The sequence below is a fragment of the Neoarius graeffei genome, chromosome 3 (assembly GCF_027579695.1).
Source record: "Neoarius graeffei isolate fNeoGra1 chromosome 3, fNeoGra1.pri, whole genome shotgun sequence".
Taxonomy (NCBI): Eukaryota; Metazoa; Chordata; class Actinopteri; order Siluriformes; family Ariidae; genus Neoarius; species Neoarius graeffei.
The window spans coordinates 48,036,150-48,057,652 of NC_083571.1; the positions used below are offsets into that span (position 1 = coordinate 48,036,150).

At 43.3% G+C, this 21,503-nt stretch overlaps 1 protein-coding gene across 2 annotated transcripts in view; it reads left to right on the forward strand.

The window, feature by feature from the left end:
* slit1a (slit homolog 1a (Drosophila)) overlaps positions 1-21,503 on the forward strand; it is a 206,844-nt gene that overhangs the window by 176,838 nt on the left and 8,503 nt on the right. The window contains exons 32-35 of one of the 2 annotated variants that reach the window (XM_060916914.1): positions 8,732-8,960; positions 10,986-11,116; positions 11,570-11,760; positions 17,222-17,513. In XM_060916914.1, the coding sequence (XP_060772897.1) occupies positions 8,732-8,960; positions 10,986-11,116; positions 11,570-11,760; positions 17,222-17,513 (843 nt within the window). The remainder of the gene's footprint in view (positions 1-8,731; positions 8,961-10,985; positions 11,117-11,569; positions 11,761-17,221; positions 17,514-21,503) is intronic. The other variant, XM_060916915.1, reaches the window with a different exon arrangement.

Sequence of the window (21,503 nt, forward strand, 5' to 3'; positions counted from 1 at the left end):
TCTCGAGTTCTTCCCGAACCACCTTTTTCTTGTGTTTGGGCAGTCTGTAAGGGCGGCTACGCACTACCACCCCCGGGGGCATCTCAATGTGGTGTTCTATGAGGTGGGTGTGGCCGGGCAGAGGCGAGAACAAGTCAGAAAATTCTGTTTGCAACCGGGCGACCTCCACGAGCTGAGTCGGTGAGAGGTGGGCTCCACAGGGGACCGGAGCTGTGGGTGATGCCAATTTTCACTTTTGAACCTCTGGCCCCAGCTCCGCCTTCTCAGGAACCACCGACACCAGCACCACGGGGACCTCCTCACTCCAACGTTTTAACAGATTGAGGTGGTATACCTGTAATGCCCCACCCCTGTCCATTCACCTCACCTCATAGTTGACATCCCCGACTCGCCGTGTGACCTCAAAGGGTCCTTGCCACCTGGCGATTAATTTAGAGCTCGATGTGGGCAACAGTACGAGTACTTTATCTCCTGGTGTGAACTCCCTGAGGCGCGTACCCTTGTTGTACAGGCGGGTTTGTCGTTCTTGGGCCTGCCGCAAATTCTCCTGGGTTAGGTGGGCGAGTGTGTGGAGTTTTGCACGCAGGTCAATAACGTATTGGATTTCAATTTTACTTTGTGAAGGTCTCTCCTCCCAATTTTCCCACAGCACATCTAGAATGCCACACGGCTTACGCCCATATAACAATTCAAACATGGAGAACCCCGTGGAGGCTTGTGGGACCTCTCGCACTGAAAACAACAAGGGTTCGAGCCACTTATCCAAATTACGTGCGTCCTCCCTTACGAATTTTTTAATTATATTTTTGAGGGTGCAATTGAACCGTTCAACTAAACAGTCCGTTTGTGGGTGATAAACGCTGGTGCGGATCAGCTTAATCCCCAACAACTTATACAGTTCCTTTAGTGTACGTGACATAAACGCGGTGCCTTGGTCAGTCAGAATCTCTTTTGGGATTCCAACTCGGGAGATAACACAGAAGAGTGCCTCCCCAATACTGCATGCTGAGATATTGCGAAGATGCACTGCTTCTGGGTATTGTGTTGCATAGTCCACTAGAACTAATATAAAGCGGTACCCTTGTGTTGACCGATCTAATGGCCCAACGAGATCCATCCCAATTCTTTTGAACGGGGTCTCGATTAATGGTAGAGGACGCAAAGGCGCTTTTGGAATGGCTGCTGGATTTACTAACTGGCATTCGCGGCACGCCGTACACCACCTACGGACATCGCCGCGAATCCCTGGCCAATAGAACTGGGCCATTATTCGGGCTAGTGTTTTGTCCTGCCCTAAGTGTCCAGCCATGGGATTAAAGTGAGCCGCCTGGAATACCAATTCCCGGCGGCTCTTTGGAATCAAAAGCTGCGTGATTTGCTCTTTAGTTTGAGTGTCCTGCATCACTCGGTATAATCTATCCTTCATAATCGCAAAGTAGGGGAAGGACGGGGTGGCGTTTGGCTGGAGCATTTGACCATTGATTACTCTCACTTGGTCAAATGCATGCCACAGAGTCTCGTCTCGCGACTGCTCTAATGGGAAATCCGCAAGGGATTCCCCAAGAGAGAGGAGGGGCCGACGGCTCCTCACTCTGACGCGGAGCTGACGTAGACGGCTCTGTGACAGCTGCTCCTGCCAACGCGACACCGGGACCTCCCCTTATTAAACTATGGCAGGACCCACTCTTCACTAGATGACTCATTAAATCCCAAAGTCCCAGCCAATCAGTCCCCAAAATTATAGAGTGGGTGAGGCGAGGATTAACCGCCGCCTTTACTATAAATTTCTCCCCTCGAAACAGAATGTGAACTGACACTAAAGGGTAGCTGTGAACATCCCCATGCACACACAACACCTTCACCAATTGTGCTCCCCCCACTGCCTCGTCTTGCACCAGGCTTTGGTGGATTGAGGTCTGATTACAGCCGGAATCCACCAAAGCCTGATACGTATCCCCTTGGATACTCACCGGTATGTGATACGCTCTGGCCCGATCGAGGGCGGTTCCTGGCGTGTCGGGGATCTGGACCACCATGCCCACCTCCATCGCCGAGCACTGATGCTGGAGGTGCCCTGGCTCCCCGCAGCGCCAGGACACCGGCCCGGGCTCTCTCTCTGCACCGGTGTTCCGGATATCACTCACCTGAGGGGGAGAAGACACAGACATGGAAGTAGGAGAAGATAGGACACCGCGGGTGCGGCGGGCCAGCTGGGGTGGAGCCTACCCCCGCCTCCGCGGTGGGGGAATGGGGCAAGAGAGAGGAACAGAAGGAGAGAGAGAGAGGGGAGGGGAGAAGGGGAGACACGCTGTCCTGCCATTGGAACGGCTGCCATATGGTCCTCTGCCAGCTCAATGGCCTGATCCAGCGACGCCAGGCAATGGCACTGGACCCACTCCGCAGTTCCCTCTGGAAGTCGAGCGACGAATTGCTCCAGTGCCACCAGATCGATGATCTCCTCAGCGTCACGGTTGTCGGCCCTCAGCCACCGGTGGCAGGCGTCCCGGAGTTGCTAGCCAAACACGAACGGCCGGCCAACCTCCTCCAGGCGCAGCGCGCGGAAGCACTGCCGCTGCTGCTCCAGAGTGCGGCCCACGCGCTGGAGGACAGCCCTGTGGAGGTCCGCGTAGACCAGCCGGCTGTCGGCAGGGAGCTGTAGCGCGGCCAGCTGCGCCTCGCCCGTGAGGAGGGGGAGGAGGCACGCCGCGCGCTGTTCCACTGGCCAACCCCACGCCTCTGCTGCCTGCTCAAAGAGAACGAGGAAGGCCTCGGGGTCGTCATGCAGGCCCATCTTCATCAGAGTGAGGTGGGAAGGGCCTGCAGTGGTGGAGGTGGTGGACCCCGCCGACACGAGTAGGTGCCGGAACGCCTGGCGATCTTCCTGCTGCGCCAGCACCAGGGCCTTGAACCTTCGCTCCTGTTCTTCCCGGAGGGCGACCAGCGCCTGGTGCTGGCTCTGTTGGGCCGTGGCGAGGGCATGGACCAGGTCCTTGAAGGGGGAGGACTCCATGGGGCTGTTCTCTCCTGAGCTCCGTCCTGGGTTTTGGCACCACTGTAACAAGTGTTCTAGGTGAGTGGAGCACAGAAGCACGGCAGGCCAGTACTGAGTTCTCAATCACTCTTTTATTGACAGCTTTTCAGCTTCTACACGTTTATTCATATATAACTATATACACACACACATGCCACACATACGTTCTGGTCAGGAGAGAGCCCGCTCTCCTCTCGCTGTCCTCCTTAAATAGGGCGCGGTCACTGGGGAAGACACACAAACACATTAATCAACCTCAGGTGCAGTGATTCTGCCACTTACCTTCTCTGACTCCGCCCTCCGGTCACAGACCGACGCTTGACCACGCCCCCACTGCCACAGTTTATTTGGCAAGATTGTGCTAAAACAGATTTCTGAAAGGACTTCAGATAAGTTAACATTGTTCATGTTAGCGTAACTCCATTTTTACATGCTAATTAACAGTGTCTAAGTTAACTATCTACCATATTTTTCGGACTATAAGTCGCTCCGGAGTATAAGTCGCACCAGCCAAAAAATGCATAATAAAGAAGAAAAAAACATATACAAGTCGCACTGGACTATAAGTCGCATTTTTGGGGGAAATTTATTTGATAAAATCTGAGACCAAGAACAGACATTTCATCTTGAAAGGCAATTTAAAATAATAATGGATTAGAGAACAACAGACTGAATAGGGTTACGGTATGCTAACGTAACACATTCAGCTACATGACGCATAGACAATGAACTGAGTATGTGTCTGGTATATTAATGTAACATATTAACAGTTATTCAGATAACTATAGCATAAAGAACATGCTAACAAGTTTGCCAAACCATCAGTCACACTCCAAATCACTAAATCCATTGAATTCTTCATCCTCGGTGTCAATTCTAAACAAATCCGCCAACTCCAGAGGTAGACGAAGTGCCACTTCCTCTTCCGCGTCGCTTTCGTCAGACTCGTCGTCAGTTGCAGTTCCAATTATTCCGGCCTTTCTGAATCCTGACAGGATGGTTTCGGTTGTCACTGAAGCCCATGCTTTGTCAATCCATCCAATGACTTCCAGGAAAGTTGCGTGGCGCATTCTCCTGGTTGCCATGAAGCTGTGCTCTCCATCCATCATCCACTGCTCCCACAGGTTACGCAAGACTGCCTTAAAGCTCCGGTTCACGGAGATGTCGAGTGGCTGGAGTATTTTGGTTAAGCCTCCAGGGATGATGGCAGGTATGGAGTTGAAAACTTTTAATTTATCTTTGAACTGTGGCGTGATGTGCGCTCGCATGCTGTCCATCACAAGCAGGGCTTTGCGTGTTCTAAAGAAGCCATCCGGACACTTAGTGTAGCACTTCGTAATCCATAAGTTCATCATTTCTTGATCCATCCACCCTTTCTCATTCACGGCGATGGCAACTGAGGGGGATTGGATTTTTGGCATGGTTTTTCGTTTGAAAATGACCATTGGTGGCAATTTTGATCCATCTCCACAACATGCCAGCACCACTGTGAAGTGTGATTTCTCATGACCAGTTGTTACTATATTCACACTCTTTAGCCCTTTCTCTGCGACACTTCGGCCCATGGGAATGTCAAACGTGAGGGGGACCTCGTCCATGTTAATAATATGATCCGGTGTCACATTGTGCTCAGTTACATGCTTTTCAACGAACTCACGGAAACTATCAACCTTGGCTTGGAAGTCTGCTGGCAGTTTTTGGGACATCGTTGTCCTTGCTCTGATAGAGAGGCGGTTGCGTTGCATGAAGCGGTAACACCAAGAAGGTCCTCCCGCAAAGTCATTTATATTCATCTCTTTGGCAACTACCTGGGCGTGGAGACGCAACTGCACTGTTGACAAGCCTCTCCCCGCAGCACGTTGTTCAAGCACCCATGTGCAAACTCGTTCCTCTAGCTGTGGCCATCTAGCTTTTAGCCCACGATTAGCTTTTTTTGTTTTCTTCATTGCAGTAAGAGTAACCTCCGCTTTTCGCCAGTCCCTCACAAGTTTCTTGCTCACTCCAAACTTTCTTTCTGCTGCTCGATTCCTGTTTTTGGCTGCATATTTCACTACTTGCAGCTTGTAATCTGCAGAATATGATTTTCTTTTTGATGGCATTTTTTTTTTCAGCCCTTCTCAGTTGTCTTTATAAGTTACCGGTAATGTTGAAATTTAAAATTTTCAGTGGTAAAGAAGTAGCAGGTACAGGTACACAAGCCTAGAGCGCCCTCTTGCGGTTGTCAGTGTGAAAATAACGAACATGTGAAATTATAAAATAATGTGTTAATAATTTCACATATAAGTCGCTCCAGAGTACAAGTCGCACCCCTGGCCAAACTATGAAAAAAAGTGCGACTTATAGTCCGGAAAATATGGTATGTGTAAATGTTAGCTGTGGACAAGGCTATGGCAACTTGGTGGGCAAATCCATAGAAAGTCATTTGACTACCCAGACTGCATAACTATTGCAACGTTATCGCTAGCTCTAAAAGCACAGACAACTTCATTGCAGGTTTTCTCTTGGAATAAAATGTTTATATACCTCAATATGCTTCTGCAGGTTGGATGGCAAGTTTTTATAGGCCGTGATGTGGTTTGTTTTAGGCAAACAAAGCAAACATTTAAAATGAAATTAATCTTTAATCCTTTCAGAAAACTGAAACATGGGTTCTAGGTAAAGCCAAAGGCATGTGCATTCCCCAGAAGAACCTCCTCCTTCCATTCTGCCATTAACTGATCGTGTTCAAATAATGCTGCTGAGAAATAATTGAACTTGATTTTATCCACTCTATGGATGTGACGTGACCCTAGTGATTACTGATAGACTGTCTCAGTGTCACCTGCAAAAAAAAAAACACCATCATGTTTTAGAAAAGAAAAAACCATCCACTTTCAAAGCTGCTTCATAGTAATGAGTAACGAGGACCTTGACAGAAATGTAGTGGAGTGAAAAGTACGATATTTGCCTTTCAAATGTAGTGAAGTTAAAGTCATATCGTACATTGCCAAAAAAAAAATACTCAAGTAAAGTACAGATACTCAAAAAGTGTACTTACGTACAGTACTCAAGTAAAGGTACTTTGTTACTGTCCACCTCTGCGAGACACTAATATACTTGACGCTCAGAATGCTTCCATACATGCTCCATGGCTACCATGCATTCCCAGCGCTCTTTTGACGCGTCCTCTGAGTATGTCGCCAGAAATTAACACGATGTGTGCACAAGTTACAGTGCCAGCAAAAATTGGGGTGGCAGTGCGTTCATGTTTTGGTACATGACTTCAGCATCATTGTTTACTCATCAACAAGGTCAATATGTGTGCTTCGATACTTGATGAATGATTCAAAATTAAATTCTGACATATGAAAGTATTCATGGTGCTTTTCTTCATCTATTTCTCACATCCGTCATAATGCTATGATGCATTTAAAGGCCTCACATACCATCTTCCGTGTCACTGTTGCCATCTTTGTTTGCATCCTCATAACAGCATCAGAATGCAAGAAATTCTTTATCTTCAGCATCTTTCTTCCCTCCACTCACAACATCATGAAACCAGTAGTTGTTTTCTCACCATGATGATTTCTCACACTGCCACCTGTTGGAATCCTCCAGATTTACATAAAGTATGCACGCAAGTATAGTCAGTCCACGGCTTGCATAGCAACAGGATCCACAAGTGTATGAGTCGCATAGCATCAAGTATATCCCGGCCCTAACAAATCACGATATTTTATGAAAACCAAGTTCAATAATTTTTATCATTGAAATATTTTTTTTTTAAATATTGATTATAAAATTGTAGCACTGTCGCCTCACAGTAAGAAGGTCCTGGGTTCGAGCCCAGCGGCCGGTGAGGGCCTTTCTGTGTGGAGTTTGCATGTTCTCCCCGTGTCCGCATGGGCTTCCTCTGGGTGCTCCGGTTTCCCCCACAGTCCAAAGACATGCAGGTTAGGCTAACTGGTGGCTCTAAATTGACCGTAGGTGTGAATGTGAGTGTGAATGCTTGTTTGTCACTATGTGTCAGCCCTGCAATGACCTGGGTCCAGGGTGTACCCTGCATCTCACCCATAGTCAGTTGGGATAGGCTCCAGCTTGCCCGCAACCCTGTACAGGATAAGCAGTTGCAGATAATGGATGGATGTATGATTATAAAGTTCATGCGATGAGACAAACGATAACAAAGAAATTGAGCTATGTTGACAAAAGTGCAAAGTACTGTACCTGCGCATGAACAGACCATTATTTGTCAGCAGTTATTTACAGCTTACTCAGCCAATCAAAATGGCATAAAAATAATTTGACTAATGATAATATATTATGGGCGGCATGGTGGTGTAGTGTAGTGGCATAAAAATAATTTGACTAATGATAATATATTATGGGCGGCATGGTGGTGTAGTGGTTAGCACTGTCACCTCACAGCAAGAAGGTCTGGGTTCGAGCCCAGTGACCGACGAGGGCCTTTCTGTGTGGAGTTTGCATGTTCTCCCTGTGTCCGCATGGGTTTCCTCTGGGTGCTGCGGTTTCCCCCAGAGTCCAAAGACATGCAAGTTAGGTTAATTGGTGGCTCTAAATTGACCATAGGTGTGAATGTGAGTGTGAATGGTTGTTTGTCTCTGTGTCAGCCCTGTGATGATCTGGCGACTTGTCCAGGGTGTACCCCGCCTCTCACCCATAGTTAGCTGGGATAGGCTCCAGCTTGCCTGCGACCCTGTGGAACAGGATAAGCAGCTACAGATAATGGATGGACAGATGGATGGATGGATGGATGGATGGATGGATGGATAATATATTATATTCTTCTTCATGTTCAGCCTCGATCTGTCATTAGTAGTAAGCAAGACAATAAAATGTACTTTACTTTCAGCTATAAAGAAGCATGTAAAAAAAACACTTATCACCACTGCAACTTATTTAATCCAAGTTCACTACCAAGTTAATGTTAAAATTAAAATCAACTAGCTAATAATATAAAGAAAAGGTCTATTGGTGTAAATGCATGAAGATGCACATGTTCTTTATAGGCCTGCAACTTAAAATGGGAAATACAGCTAAATAACATATTTTCCATAATGTCCTTGATTAATTTGAGGTACTGCACACTTTAATGTGTTTTTGAGCTGTAAACAAAATTATATGATGGCATTATGTGATGAAACACATCAGTACTGGTGTTAACATTGACAAAATTGCTATTTTATAAAAATCTGAATTTTATAGGTTGAAAATGGCTCAAAGCACCATCTACTGGTTAAACTCATCCTGAACCTTGTAAGGCCGATGCTGATGTAGAGTCAACTGATACTTCTCTACGTCATGGCATTTTTATTTAAAAATAAGTCTGTGGGAGTCTGGGAAACTGTGCTCGTTTTCAAATACGGCTCACACTGCGCACACACACACACAAAAAAAAAACACTTGCTGACATTTTAGCATTTTTGAAAATTATGAAGTAGGTGGTGTTAGTTTCAAAGCTGGGGGTGAAGTTAAACTTGAATACTTAACACTCATATTAATACTCATGTCAGTACCAGTGTCAATAAATACACAAAAAAAAAACACTTGTACACATACTCTTTCTGAAACAAATGTCCTCACTGCTCAATCCCTTCAAATGGTTTGATTGGTTATAATGTCAGGAATATTCTATACCATATTGATTTGGGAATTTTGAATTTGTAACAGATACACAGTAATAAAATCTCCAATTTTTAGTGGGCAGCTGTGCGAGGTGCCACCTGCACCACTTTCCCCCTGCCAGCTGGCTGACTGCCAAAATGATGCACCGTGTGTGGAGCGAGCAGGCCGGGCACTGTGCCAGTGTCTGCCCGGCTTCGGTGGCCCACGCTGTGAGAAGCTGGTCAGTGTCAATTTTGTGGACCGGGACTCATATCTACTGCTGAGCGACTTGAAGAACTGGCCTCAGGCCAACATCACCTTGCAGGTAGAGCTGGTCTGATAACTTTATTGCATTGTATGGATTCCACGAGTCCTTACCATTGTAAAAGCAACACTGTATTTCACTATATGCTGCTATTGCTTCGGACACTTTTTTTCAGTTTAAAAATTAAATTGTTTCAACTACTAAATGTGAGTTAACCCTCTGGGTTCTGAGGGTATTTTCTGGCACTCTAATGATTTTGGCATGCTCTGATTTTGTTGTCAATTTCAACAAATCTAAGCAGTATTTTCAAAGTCATATGACTTTTTTGTCTTCAGCACAAATTCAGCTAAAATAATATCTATGGAGTATGTATGTCATGATTGTACATTTAAAAAATACCAGATAAGTAAAGATGTAAATAGCAGTTTTAGAACTGTGTTGGAATGTGTGAAAAAACATGACCTTACCCATTGTGACGAACCATTTTGGTCAGTTGATTTGATTCTGTTCAGTCTTAGGAATTTATCAAGCACAAAAACTTAAATCTGCTCCATTGATTTGGACAATTAACTGGCCATCAAAAAATTGTTTTGGGATAAAGGGTTAGCAGTGGGAGGGGTATTCAATGAGAAGAGTAAAAAATTCCATTCCATTCAATGAGAAGAGTGAAAACCTCTCCCACTGCCAACTCTTAATCCCATCAGGTCAAGTCACAAGGAGTAAGGTCATGTTTTGTTTTGTTTTTCACACATTCCAACACAGTTCTAAAACTGCTTTTTAGAACAGCTTCATTTATCTGGTACTTCACTTTATTTTGGTATTTGACTTTAAGTGTGTCTTGAAATTAACTCTTGTACTATTTTACTCAGTTCAGAGCCACAACCAACTCTGTTACACAATTACTCTAATTTTGCTCCCACTCCAACTCCAAATTTTACTCTCGAAACTCAAAATAGAGTAAAATTAACTATTTTTGAGGAAAATACTTTTATCTCTGGGAAAACTGCTCAGTCATTTTGCTGTGTATACACTACAGCACACGCATATCGACCAATCTGCTGATAATAAATAGAAGAAATATTTACACTTGCTCGAGCTGATTTCGGCTAGATCGAGTCTCATCTCATCTCATCATCTCTAGCTGATTTATCCTTCTACAGGGTCGCAGGCAAGCTGGAGCCTATCCCAGCTGACTACGGGCGAAAGGCGGGGTACACCCTGGACAAGTCGCCAGGTCATCACAGGGCTGATACATAGACACAGACAACCATTCACACTCACGGTCAATTTAGAGTCACCAGTTAACCTAGCCTGCATGTCTTTGGACTGTGGAGGAAAACAGAGCACCCGGAGGAAACCCACACGGACAACATGCAAACTCCGCACAGAAAGGCCCTCACCGGCCACGGGGCTCGAACCCAGAACCTTCTTGCTGTAAGGCAACAGCGCTAACCACTACACCACCGTGCCGCCTAGATCGAGTCAAAGTAAAAAAAAAAAAACACCACTCATCATCAGTGTTGCAGTTCTCAAGATTGAATTGAATCGCTGTCCTGAATCATCCGAAGTGCATAAAATCCATGTGCCATCTCGCAACAAGTTTTACCTCCAAATAGCCTAAACTATGTCTGACAGATTTTATCCTGTTCATGGTAGATGTTCCCACCGCGAAAGAGAAACCAATTGAAACCGAAAGAGTGAAAGTGATTATCATGCCGTTACCATGTGAATAGTCTTTTATGAATGTGTAAGTGTACACTCAGTGCTCTGACTCCGGTGTGACTGAGGAAGATGACAAGTTTTACGTTTCATCTAATTTAGGTAATTTAAAAACTATAATATTATTTGGCAGTGGGCACATCGGAAGGGGTAAAGTATAAAGTTTCTGTCAATATGTTTATCATGCTTGTATGATGAAAAACTCGCGAAGATATTTATCTATATGACCTACTCATTCTAAACCTGTCGAGCTTCGCCAGCGAAGCTCTCGACCCCAGACGGTTAAGTACTCATTTTAAATACTGAATATAAAATTGAAGCGAAATGTGCTTCCTTATATCCTAAAGCGGTTTGGGTCTTCTTAAGGTGTCCACTGCAGAGGACAATGGCATCCTCTTGTATAATGGTGACAATGATCACATCGCTGTGGAACTCTTCCAAGGTCACGTCAAGGTCAGCTACGACCCTGGCAGTCAACCCGGCCATGCCATTTACAGGTATGTCAGAAGATGAGCCCAAAGATGTGATATGTAATATTTGATTTTTGCCATATTTTTCTGTCTTTGTACAAGACAAGCTGTTCAGTGATGATTTTAACTTATAACTGATTACTGCTGTTGTTTTCCTTTAATCTGTCACTCTGTATATATGTATAAAAATAATAATACATCCCATATACCATACTTCATATCTCCTTTCAAAGGTCTAATTATTATTCAGTGAAATCTTCTCTTTTAAAAGCCATAATATAGCTGATATAAAATGTATTTCATTCTTAGATTCTGATTCATTCAGCAAGTGATTCCTAAAAAGGGAAAAGAAAAAAAAAAACATTGACTGAATCAGTCTTATGAGTCAAGCTGTCTTATGTAACTTGAAAAGCCAAAAATATCTAGGCTCTAATGCTTCTTCTGTGTTCTCTCCTTCTCTCCTTTGCTTTCCTTCTTTAGCACGGAGACCATTAACGATGGTCAGTTCCACACGGTGGAATTGGTGACCTTTGACCAGATGGTGAACCTATCGATTGACGGGGGCGTGCCCACCACCATGGGCAGCGTAGGAATAGTGAGGCCCCTCAATGGAGACACTCCGCTATACGTGGGGGGTAGGGGCCCAGCGCAGATACCTCGCTCCACTGCAGGCACTCGCAATTAACACTACTGTTAATCATCCCTACCCTAAACACCCCCTCTTACCATTTCCCTAGACTGTGTTTGCTACGGCCCACTTCCCTTTTAAAAAAAGTACCCTTTTAACTGGTCTGGCATCCTTAGATGCACAATCTTAACCACTTCACTAGATAACAGTTGTTCAGTCCAGATTTTAAGTCCTTATCAGATACAGTCTACATTTTCCAAAAAAAAGGAAAAAAGAACGAACGAAAAAAGTGACGTGCACATGGTGTGTGTGTGTGTGTGTGTGTGAGAGAGAGAGAGTTTGTTTTTCATTGTTGTGCTTGGAACCATTTATCACTCTCATGACTACTCTTGAGATCATAACATTACAGTCAAAATACTGAAACTGTGTGCGCACGCGCATGTATGTGTGTGTGTGTGTGTGTGTGTGTGTGTGTGTGTTGGGGGGGGTGTTCAAGGAAAATCGATCTTAGATCTCAAGGGTAGCTGCTTGTGTTCATATGTGTGCCTTTTTTTATATTTTGTGCTTTGCTGTTTATTGTTGCTTGCCTATTCTGCAGGAATGATTTTGCACATTCCCTTCTCTTTGTACTATTATAAAGAAGCCGAGTCCCACATCACTTAATCCGGCTTTAAATCACACGAACATGTCCCAAATTCACTTCATAGAAAATCTTATGTGCTTTGCATAGTGTCATTGTTTCAAAATTGATTCCCATCTGAATTGAATTATTGGGCGTCAGACTCAAAATCATGAAACCAGTTAAACTGTGGTAGTATTTCCAATGGATCCAGTATTTATAATGTTGTATACCATTTAGTATATTTTATAACTGTTTGTAAGTATTTACAGTTCTACTTAAAAGTAGACAGCCTTTCGAGTTCATAAAATCAGTGAAATTTAGTTCCCTCTGAAATTTGGTCATTATAATATACTAGTGCATCTCAAAAAATTAGAATACCATGAAAAAGTTCCTTTTTTTCGTAATTTAATTCAAAAAGGTAAACTTTCATATATTCTATATTCATTACATGTAAAGTGAAATATGTAAAGCCTTTTTTGTTTTAATTTTGATGATTATGGCTTATAGCTCATGAAAATCAGAAATCCAGTATCTCAAATTATTAGAATATTCCCTAAGATCAATAAAAAAAAGGATTTACAATACAGAAATGTCCAACTTCTGAAAAGTATATTCATTTATACACTCAATACTTGGTTGGGGCTCCTTTACCATGAATTACTGTATCAATGCGGTGTGGCATGGTGATCAGTCTGTGGCACTGCTGAGGTGTTATTGAAGCCCAGGTTGCTTTGATAGTGGCCTTCAGCTTATCTGTATTTTTGGGTCGGGTGTTTCTCATCTTCCTCTTGACAATACCCCATAGATTCTCTATGGGGTTCGGTTCAGGTCAGGCAAGTTGGCTGGCCAATCAAACACAGTAATATCATGGTCAACAAACCATTTGGTAGTAGTTTTAGCACTGTGGGTAGGTGCCAAGTCCTGCTGGAAAAGGAAATCAGCATCTCCAAAAAGCTCGTCAGCAGATGGAAGCATGAAGCACTCTAAAATCTCCTGGTAGATGGCTGTGTTGACTTTGGATTTGATAAAATACAGTGGACCAACACCAGCAGATGACATGGTACCCCAAATCATCACAGACTGTGGAAATTTCACACTCGGCTTCAAACACCTTGGATTCTGTGCCTCTCCACTCTTCCTCCAGACTCTAGAACCATGATTTCCAAATTAAATGCAAAATGTACTTTCATCTGAAAAGAGGACTTTGGACCACTGAGCAACAGTCCATTTCTTTCTCTCCTTAGCCCAGATAAGACACTTCTGACATTGTCTCTGGCTCAGGAGTAGCTTGATATTAGGAATGCAAAAGTTGTATCCACTTTCTTGAAGATGTCTGTTCGTGATGGGTCTTGATACACTGACACCAGCCTCAGTCCACTCCTTGTGAAGCTCTCCCAAGTTCTTGAATCAACTTTTCTTGACAATCCTCTCAAGACTGCGGCCATCCCTGTTGCTTGTGCACCTTTTCCAGCCACCCTTTTCAGCAATGACCTTTTGTGGCTTACCCACCTTGTGGAGGGCATCAGTGATCATCTTCTGGACAACAGTCAAGTCAGCAGTCTTCCCCATGATTGTGGTTGTGTGTACTGAACTAGACCGAGAGATACACTGTGTTCATACTGTTTTACTCAAACTCGAAATTAAATATTCTAATATTTTGAGATGGGTTTTTTTATGTTTTTGTACTGTATGCCATACTGATTAAAATTAAAATAGAAAAATGCTTGAAACATTTTAGTTTATGTGTAATGAGTCTATAATATATAACATTTTCGCTTTCTTAAATAACTGATGGAAAATATTGAACTTTTTCACAATATTCTAATTTTTTTGAGATGCACTAGTATGTTAATTTCTGTAATATCTAAAAAAAACATCCCAGGCCATTCTGTGGCTGGAAAGTTATTTAATTTGAGGAGATTCCCGAACAAATAATGTGCATGAAATCACTTGCTTTGCACAGTGAAGCAGACCAAGGAAGTCCGTGTGCACATGCTCACGCTTACCTTAGTCGTCGTCGTCTTCTTCATCTTTAGGATTTTACGGCAGCTGGCATCCAGTGTTGCATTACTGCCATCTACAGGTTTATCTTGACCGTGCACTGACAGTTACATCATTCTGTCGCTAAATGAACAGCTGATCACACCGAGATTCTCGCTGACCACCGATATTTATTAGTTTGGTCCTGCGTTTCCTTTCCTTCGCAACATAACGTCTTTTCTTCTTGCTTTCCGTTACTGTAGTTGGTCTTTCACATTTCATTCGCACACTCACGTCCTCCATTGTTTCCTCTTGTTTCAAATTTGTATCCCACAATGCCTTGCACAAATGGGGAAAGCCCACCACGTGATGCATGACGTAGTATCTTAAATTGGGTCACAGTGAAGCAAGAAAACATAGCAGAGAATTTAGGGCCACTTGGCCCTAAATTCATTAATTGTTCTATTTAAAAAAATAAACTAATAAAATTGGAAGTCTGTGATTCGAATTCAGTAGCTTTCGGTCCATTAAATAAAAATAATTGGGTGTCAGGGAAAATTCTTTTTATGACCTAAACTTGAAAAATTTGAAAGGCAGTCTACCTTTAAAGCCTGAAAACAGCACTAATAATTTTTTTTTTTTAATATAGCATCTTTATTACCTTATGGCATCTGGTATACTATACGCCTTTATAAATGTTACAGACATATAATCAGAAGTTGTTAGAGTTTAGCAATAACTGTTTTATAAAGCACGAGTATATGACTTCACTCACATAAAGTCTGTAAAGTGTTCTTATGGTGCTTTGTAGGGAAATGAAATTCAATATACATTTTGAAAAGTGTTTACAAAATATAACTTCTTTTAAAACCTCACATGCATAACACTCTACTATATTATTCATTATACATTGTATGAATGTGTGTGTGTGTGTGTGTGTGTGTGTGTGTGTGTGTGTGTGTGTGTGTGTACATACATCTATATAGGTACTGCCTAAAAGCAGAGCTCCTGATTAGTCAACCTGAATAGAATAATAATATTATGGCATAAGAACCATCAAATTATGTAGTGTCATGTATTTTTGTGTCAGTACATTGCTGCATTGTCCTGTGACAGTGATACCACTAATGTGATGCGCATCGCAGTTACGAATCCATAATTATTCCTTTCTTTGACACCCCATGCCATGCACCAGAAACAACACCATGACATTTATTATGGTGTGACTCTGCTGGGTGTCTGGTGGACAGCAGTGAACCAGCGCTTTCACTTTACATCATTATTATATAGTTACCATCCAGTATCAAACTTGATATGTCAAACAGTTGTCTGGTTACATCTTTCACGTCCACGCGCTTTTGGGTGCATGCGCAGCCCCATTAGGACTAATTACCATGCACCTGTTCCTGCTTAGAGCTCAATCACAGTGCATACATATAAGGACTCTCAGGAACACACGGACTTTGTGAAAGCCTTGTATTTTGTATCGCTTTTCTGGTTTTGACCCTGTTTGTGTTTTTGGACTGTGAGTATTGTATTACCTCTGAAATCCTGTCTGTGTCTCATTCAACCACTGCCTGTTTTTCGACTCTGCCTTTGTCTATGTTTTGGATCTATTTGCTAGCGTGCTTTCAGTAAAACTCTTCCTGCACTTAAAACCGTTTATTGCCCTTACATGACAGAAACCGTCAATTGTCCAACAAGCTAGTGGACTCATAAAACTGTTTTAACTAGTTTTCTATGAAACTGTCATAAATATTTTCTGTAAATTATGTTAGTAAATTATCCCACATTATTTTTTAAAAAGCAAATAAAAAACTAGATAGAACTCGACGCCAACAGCGTCGATGGGGATGCCTCCGCCCGGTAGACTACATGCCTTATTAAGTTGTCATCTGGGGATGGACATTTGACCTCACAGTAATCTTGACCTGGTGAAATTACTTGTATCAGCCTTGGAGATATTGTGTTTACAAGGTTTTCGGACAGACATTTGACCTCACAGTGACCTTGACCTTACACCTTTTGATCTCAAAAGCTAATCAGTTTATCTTTGTCCCCAAATGCACAAATAGTGAAAGTTTGGTGAAATTCCTTTCATGCGCCTTGGAGATATTGTGTTCACAAGGTTTTCGGACAGACATTTGACCTCACAGTGACCTTGACCTTAGACCTTTTGATCTCAAAATCTAATCAGTTCATGTTTGTCCCAAAGCGCACAAATGGTGAAAGTTTGGTGAAATTCCTTTCATTAGCCTTTGAGATATCGTGTTCACAAGGTTTCGGGACGGACGCACGCACGGACGCACACACGGATGCACAGACAACCTGAAAACATAGTGCCTCCTGCACCTTACGGTGGCGGAGGCATAATAAGCACTGGATCTATCTTATATAAATAAAGATGCAAATTTTGCTGTCCAGTGGACAAGTGCTTGAGATCATTGCCTTGCACTTACGACTGGGTATCCTGTGGTGGTACATGTACATCATACAGTTGCAAAACCCATCAAAAATTAGGTTGATGCCTTACCATATTCTCTTAAGTATGGAGCTCCAGAGCACCACTATAACTTACAGGTCAGATGATACACTAGAACCCATGTTATAGTATATTTGTACATACATTTGTGTCTTCAAAGTTTTTAATTAACAGATATTGTAGAGTGTTATGTACTTTAACATTATGAAGTCATATACGTCATATGCTGTATAAATTGTGTGCTTATTATCATGGATCTCATACGTGGAAGTTCAGGTGTGGAACACGGCTCTTTAAAATATTCCTCCCTCCTTTGCCACGCTCCATCTCTCATTTATTAAACATGTAATCTTCACACCCTGCTATCTCTCCAGCCAGCTCTTATTCATGTTCCCCTGTTCCTTCCTTTTTGAATGGCAGGCATGCCTGTTGATGTGCACGCGTCCATAGCGCCACATGCATGGCACATTCAGAACGGTTCCAGTTTCCATGGCTGCATCCAGAACCTGTACATCAACAACGAGCTGCAGGATTTCACCAAGACCCAGATGAAGCCTGGCGTGGTGCCTGGCTGTGAGCCATGTCGAAAGATTTACTGTCTGCATGGAATCTGTCAACCAGACGCCGCTCTTGGCCCCGTTTGCCATTGCCAGCCAGGCTGGAGTGGCCAGCACTGCGATCAGCCCACTGCCAACCCATGCCAGGGCAACAAGTAAGTACGCTTCTCAAAACACTTTTGCATTTTGTCTCTTTTGCAGATTTCTGTATTAGCAATCATGTAATTGTGTTTGATCCTGCCCGTAGAGACTTTTGGTCCTGCACATGCAAATTCTACGGGTCTTGCAACAAATCAAGAACGTATACAATACGTACGGGACCCATACTCCTTTTGTACGCCTGAACCAAGTCAGCAGCATGGCTAGTAGGGGCTTTTTGCGATGACCGTAAGATGCATGAGTGACACACAGTCATTGTGTGAGTGACGTGCCTCAGAAATACTACACAAGTATCCACACTTGCTATTTGTGTGGCGCGCAAGACAGAAGTACATCTCACTTTCTACCCCTATGCGTGGTGTGCACGCAGCGCACGCGACCTGCACGCGACACGAGGGGCAAGACTCTGGGTATATATATTGGGGAGGAACCAAGGAACTGATCATGTAGCATGTGGCATTGTAGAAAGGAAGAAGACCACCTCATTTGCTGTTTTTATTTGAGTATATGTTTAATTTACCATGCAAACGTCAAATAATAAAACATGAGTATAAGGGAATAACGCATTTTATTACACTGTAAAAAATCCCAACTAAATAGCCCAGCAGTTTGAGCACTGAAACACACTTTGACTCAGAGCTGCTGACCTGCTCCTACTCCTGCTGAGTGGTGCGACGGGGTGCCGGGATGTCCTTGTCCTTATCACTGAGCATGGCACAATGGCCTGACAGCGATAATGGGATTGCAATGTCCTCACTTCTGGGCGTCGTTAGCTGAAACATACACTATATTGCCAAAAGTATTTGCTCACCTGCCTTGACTCACATATGAGCTTAAGTGACATCCCATTCCTAATCCATAGGGTACAATAAGACGTCGGTCCACCCTTTGCAGCTAGAACAGCTTCAACTCTTCTGGGAAGGCTGTCCACAAGGTTTAGGAGTGTGTTTATGGGAATTTTTGACCATTCTTCCAGAAGCGCATTTGTGAGGTCACACACTGATGTTGGACGAGAAGGCCTGGCTCTCAGTCTCCGCTCTAATTCATCCCAAAGGTGTTCTATCGGGTTGAGGTCAGGACTCTGTGCAGGCCAGTCAAGTTCATCCACACCAGACTCTGTCATCCATGTCTTTATGGACCTTGCTTTGTGCACTGGTGCACAGCCATGTTGGAAGAGGAAGGGGCCAGCTCCAAACTGTAAAAACAGTCTGCATGCCTAGGTGCTTGATTTTATACACCTGTGGCCATGGAAGTGATTGGAGCACCTGATTCCGATAATTTGGATGGGTGAGCAAATACTTTTGGCAATATAGTGTACATGAAAGTCAGCATATATAATATTAATTACATAAGCATATACATACTGAAATTAATGTTTGAAGCATGTGTATTTACCTGTGAAAATCCCTCTGGCGGGGTGCTGTGCCTTCTGCCGGCTTGAAGGCATACTTCTCCCTGTCCGTGCAGGGCTCGCCGGTGCTGCTACCATCATCATCAAATTCTTCCTCCTCCTCCCCCTCTGCTGTTTCAGGCTGGGTTACTTCACTTTTGTTCGCTTCTTCTTGGGTCCCATTTTCTAAACTTTAAACTGAAAATTTTTTACATTTTCCCACAAAATATCCAATGTTCTTCAGTTGAAAGACAGATGCAGAACGCTGCAGACACGCTGGTTTTATACCCACTCCTGGCTTGCATCACACACAAGTTATGAGTTATTGTAACATGCTAATCACATGCATCACACACGCTTCACAAGTGCGGCCCGGACTTGTAGTGCAGGAAACTGGTAAAATGCAAGTCTCACACACTCCACACTCACTGAACACACACTGATCGCGTGCGTCAGATATACAGTACGCTTTCCACGGGCTAACGGCACAATTTTCCCACACCTTGAGGAAGTCAGGTGTGCAACCTGTACTTGACAAGTACTTTGCCCGGACTCCTACCCCAAACTTTACCCCGGGTTCACCACGGCCCTGCGGCACGGCTGCGAGCTACCAAACCCTGTGACCTGTGCGTGTCCAAAACACTTACGGTGGGTTGTGAGTGAGGCTTAAGGTAGTAGTATCATAGTAGAATTCTAACACTTCAAAGGTTGTGGTAGAAGATTTACACTTCCCAAAAACAAGGTTTTGTCCAAGACTAACCCTTGTGTTGGAAGATGATCTCACCTGAATACTGTAGACTTGTACCTAAAAACTAATCATAAAGCCTGCCCTGTGCTTATTACAGGACTCCTCCACAATACACTTCAACTGAACATGCTTTCAACACACTTAGTGTTGTAGTATTACTTCATAGTGTACAGGTTTCTTCCTCATGTTGTCTCAGGGAGATTGTCCTTGACACTTGACACTTACACTGGCTTGATCATTAGGGATCTAAATCTACGTCCAGATTTCTATAAATCTGTTTTTGGACCATGTCTATTGCTAAAAGTGCTATACAAGTAAAATTGAATAATACCATCTTTGATTTTTGGTGCTGTCCCAGGCAGCAGCCTGCCAGAGTTGCTCTTTATCATCTAGTGTGGATTTTTTTTCTCATTTTTCTTTAGGTTTAAGCAGGGCCGTAGCCAGCATTTTAAAATGACCGAGGTCCGTGATGCACACAAAGCGCGCGCCAAAAAATTTTCGACATATTTAAATGAGAGGGGTGAATTACATGTCACACGAGATCTATTCCTGGAATTACTTTTAATGGTGTTTGAACTGAATATCATCAGTTTTGAAAAAAAAATCATGTATGTGACAAGAGTAAGAATAATTTAAGCTTGTTTAATGGTTTGATCTGGCCCAAGCAATGAGGACAAAAGATACCCTAACCATGTAGCCTATGTAACTAAGATACATTAACAATCTGGCGTCCGTTACACCTACACAAAAAAAATTATGGGCAAAAAATCAGTATACACCACCATGTTTTAGGCAAAGTTATCCAAGGCAAACATAAGTTTAAACTTTCCACTCTATTGCTTTGGCTTATCGAATGATTTATTTTTAAAATCACAAACAAGGCAGGCTACAACTGCGCTGCTTCAAAAATGTAAATTTAACAGCTTCATGAAAGTGCACTGATGGTTACCATGAAGAAAACATGTCTGCTGCACTGCGTTCCTCCCCCAAGTCATGCGCTCATTCGTTTTTGTGTTCTTGGTCTCAGAGCCACACGCACGAAACAGACACAGAAGACAGAATCAATGTTTAATATAATTAACAATGCACTTTTTACGTAGACGTTTTAATGTTATTCTTTTTTTTTATCCAGTTGAATATTTAGCGTACAAATGTATTTTCAGCTCTTAAAAATGACCAAGGTCCGGACCTCCGTGGCCTCATAGCTGGCTATGGCCATGGGTTTAAGTATTTTATAACTTATAGCTGTAACTACATTTTTGGTCTTAGTGGTATGATGTGGTTTCGCACATTCTTTTTCATTTTCATCACTTGTGGAATACTTTTACCATGTCGGATCCCCATCCTGGTGGGGACGCACCAGGGCTCCATTGTTTACACCAGGGATCAGCTGATGAGCCTCCGAAAAAGTGGCATGGCTGGTGAGAGACCTGAAATCCCCAAGGAGCTGGGGAAGAAATACTGTGGCTGCAGATCCAGGAGAAGACAATGGCTAAGGAAGAGGAGATACCGACCATATCTTCCATCTATCATTATGGGGCACATAAGATCACTGGTGAATAAAATGGATGAGTTAACATCCCTCACAAAGAGCGAGAATGTGTTTTGTGAGAGCTCTGTTATGTGCTTCACTGCGACATGGCTACATGAGAACATACCGAACTCTATCATGAGTTTAGCTGGCTTTCAGTTGGTATGGGCGGACAGGAGTTGCAGCCAAAGTGGCAAGAAGAAAGGAGGGGGAGTCACCATCTATGTGAACAAGTGGTGCAACCCTGAACACATTACAGTGAAAGATTGTGTGTGCAGCGTGGACATTGAACTGTTAGCAGTAAGTCTCCGTCCATA